At 56.2% G+C, this 2,933-nt stretch overlaps 1 protein-coding gene across 3 annotated transcripts in view; it reads right to left on the minus strand.

The window, feature by feature from the left end:
• Nucleotides 1–2,933, minus strand: part of ANKRD28 (ankyrin repeat domain 28) — an 89,956-nt gene that overhangs the window by 17,913 nt on the left and 69,110 nt on the right. For all 3 annotated transcript variants that reach the window (XM_027769161.1, XM_027769162.1, XM_027769163.1), the window contains exon 18: nt 854–1,055. In XM_027769161.1, coding sequence (XP_027624962.1) covers nt 854–1,055 — 202 coding nt within the window. The remainder of the gene's footprint in view (nt 1–853; nt 1,056–2,933) is intronic.

Raw genomic sequence — 2,933 nt, forward strand, 5'->3', positions numbered from 1 at the left:
CTGGGCGGCCGAGCTGCAGTCCCTCCTCTATCCTCCTCCCGGGATTCTGGGCGGCCGGGCTGCAGTCCCTCCTCTATCCTCCTCCCGGGATTCTGGGCGGCCGGGCTGCAGTCCCTCCTCTATCCTCCTCCCGGGATTCTGGGCGGCCGGGCTGCAGTCCCTCCTCTATCCTCCTCCCGGGATTCTGGGCGGCCGGGCTGCAGTCCCTCCTCTATCCTCCTCCCGGGATTCTGGGCGGCCGGGCTGCAGTCCCTCCTCTATCCTCCTCCCGGGATTCTGGGCGGCCGGGCTGCAGTCCCTCCTCTATCCTCCTCCCGGGATTCTGGGCGGCCGGGCTGCAGTCCCTCCTCTATCCTCCTCCCGGGATTCTGGGCGGCCGAGCTGCAGTCCCTCCTCTACCCTCCTCCCGGGATTCTGGGCGGCCGGGCTGCAGTCCCTCCTCTACCCTCCTCCCGGGATTCTGGGCATGCACGCACGTGCGCCCAGCGTCAGTTTCAAGCCTCTGGGTCTGGGACTTGAACTGCAGTTGGTCGTGTGGGAGTCCAGTGATATAACCATTACACATGTGGTGATCCCAAGTGTTTATCAATTCTTAAATGAAAGCATGGATAATCCACAATAACTTCCATCAGAAAAAAGTAAAAACACACACAACGTTGTTGTCCTGACAATGTATTCAGAAGTTAGACTGCTCCCCAGACCCGACTTCTACAGCCGGCTGATTTTGAAAAGCGATGGCTTCTCCCTGTGAACACGACACCTGTTTGCAGGCGAACATTTGAAGGCAATTATCAGGAGTAGCACATACCAGAAACTGAGCAGGAGGACGCGGGGTAGGACGCATTTGGCGTACCTGCCGCATGTATAGGTGTCCTCTTCAAAATGTAATCCTTGACTAAGATGGAGGCCCCCTGATTGATGAGCACGTCCACACACTCCACATGGCCCTTGAACGCGGCAAGGTCTAAGGGAGTCCTTCCGCTGCTGTTCCTCACGTCGAGATCTAACAGGGACTGTACCAGGACTTCCAGTGCTTGGTGGTGACCGTGATAGGCCTGAAATAAACGGGAACGTCAGTCACAACCACGTGGATTTAGACGGACTTCCAGAACTCTAGAAATGTAAAGTAAGAGGACTCCCTCACAGGATCGCTTATTTGAGATAATACAGAACTTCTGTGTTGAGGATTCAGAGTTAACGATCAGTCTCTCTAGTAATCAACAGAGTCAGGGTTAGGAGACGGGGCTCTGCCGAGAGTAAAAATCCCAATGACAAGTGACCTCTGCGTGAGTGCACCTGGCTCATGGCAGATATTCAACGGCTGGGGAACACGGACCCGTTTAAAGCTCTGATTCTAAGCCTCCGATTCCAAAGTCTATATTTTTTTAAAGAGATTTTTGCCTTAGGGTACAAGTAGTTGCCAGAGATAGCAGGGGGGGGGGAGGGGGGGGGGGAAAGAGAGAAATCACCCGGGTGATGGCCACGGCACAACCCCTTCTTCTCCATTCTCTTCTCGGGACTTTGGGCATGCATGCACACATGCCCAGTGTGAGTTACAAGTCACCAGGTTTGGGACTTGAACCATGGTCAATCATGTGGGAATCCAGCAACATAACCACTACGCCATCTGCTGGCCCCTTCAAAGCCTGATTCTTTTTTCTTTTTTGAGAGGTTTTTTTGCCTTAGGGCATGCGCTCACCAGAGAGCAGACAGAGACAGTGAGAGAAAGTGAGAAGTCAACCCCCCCCTTGGAGTGAGTTTTCAGCCACCGGGTCTGGGACTTGAACCCTCACTGGCATGTGGGAGCCAAGTGCCCTTAACTACAACGTGCCCTAGACCACCTGTCGGCCCCTGCAAAGTCTGTATTCTCGTCACAGTTCAGGGATCCACTTAACCCCCGGGTAAAATTCTGCGGTGATGAGAAGTCACAGCGCAGTCCGCAGCCTGGGTGAGCCAGTGCCCGAGTCTCTGAACCCCCAACTGAAGTGACTATGCCCACTGGACCGTGTGCTGCGCTCAGATACAGACATTTCCATCAGCGCGGGAACACAAACCCGGGCCCTGCTTGAACGTCTGCCGTGTACCAGGCGTCGTCCTAGCTGTACACGAAGGGTTTCAGGACCTGTCGGCGGAGGGCCCCTCTGTGCCTGATAAAGGGGTTCCCCGATAACCCACCTCAAAGACCAACACGTCAACTGAGCACAGACGAGTGGATTTCATACAGTCTGGAAAATGGAACTGAAACGCGAGTTTATTTGGGTGCACCCAGTTTTGAACGCTGCGCACGTCTATGGACGTCCTGAAACCACGCGGGCTGTGTGCTGCGCAGGACGCACGGCGGCCACACGCTTCGGCAGCACCAGCCAGGGGTGGGGTCGCGGGTCTTACCGGTCTCTGAGGTTCTGTGCGGGAAGCTCAGCCCCAGGGCTGGGTCACTCAGAGACCAAGGCGGCTGAAATCACCGGCTCTGCCGCGCCAGCACGGAATCTGACTGCGTCCCCGACTCCGGCCCAGCGACATCGTCAAGTGCGGGAGAGACCTCGCAGTACCCGCAGACAGCGTAAAGAGAAGAGGGAAGCCAGGAGACCGGGCCACAAGGACCTGCCGCAGGACACCCTCGCACAGAACCACGACGAGGCTGGCACACGCAGCCTGAGCAGAGCTGGCGTCAGGCCTAAGCCTCGGGTCAGGGTCTCCACCATCCCGGGATGTCCCAAACGGGAGAGCGTAGCTGGAAAAGCATGTGTTCACAACAGCCAAGAGACCGCCGCAACCTGGGTGTCCACAACACACAGTCGGGACGCAGAATGGGGTACCGAATATTCAGCCTTGAAAATGAAGGACATCCTGACAGATTTACAGTGTGAATGAGCCTGAGGGCAACAGAAAGAGAAGGACCGCACGATTCTACTTGAATGAGATTCTGCCTAAAC

This window comes from Tupaia chinensis, unplaced genomic scaffold (assembly GCF_000334495.1).
Source record: "Tupaia chinensis unplaced genomic scaffold, TupChi_1.0 Scaffold148822_2, whole genome shotgun sequence".
NCBI classification, from domain to species: Eukaryota; Metazoa; Chordata; class Mammalia; order Scandentia; family Tupaiidae; genus Tupaia; species Tupaia belangeri.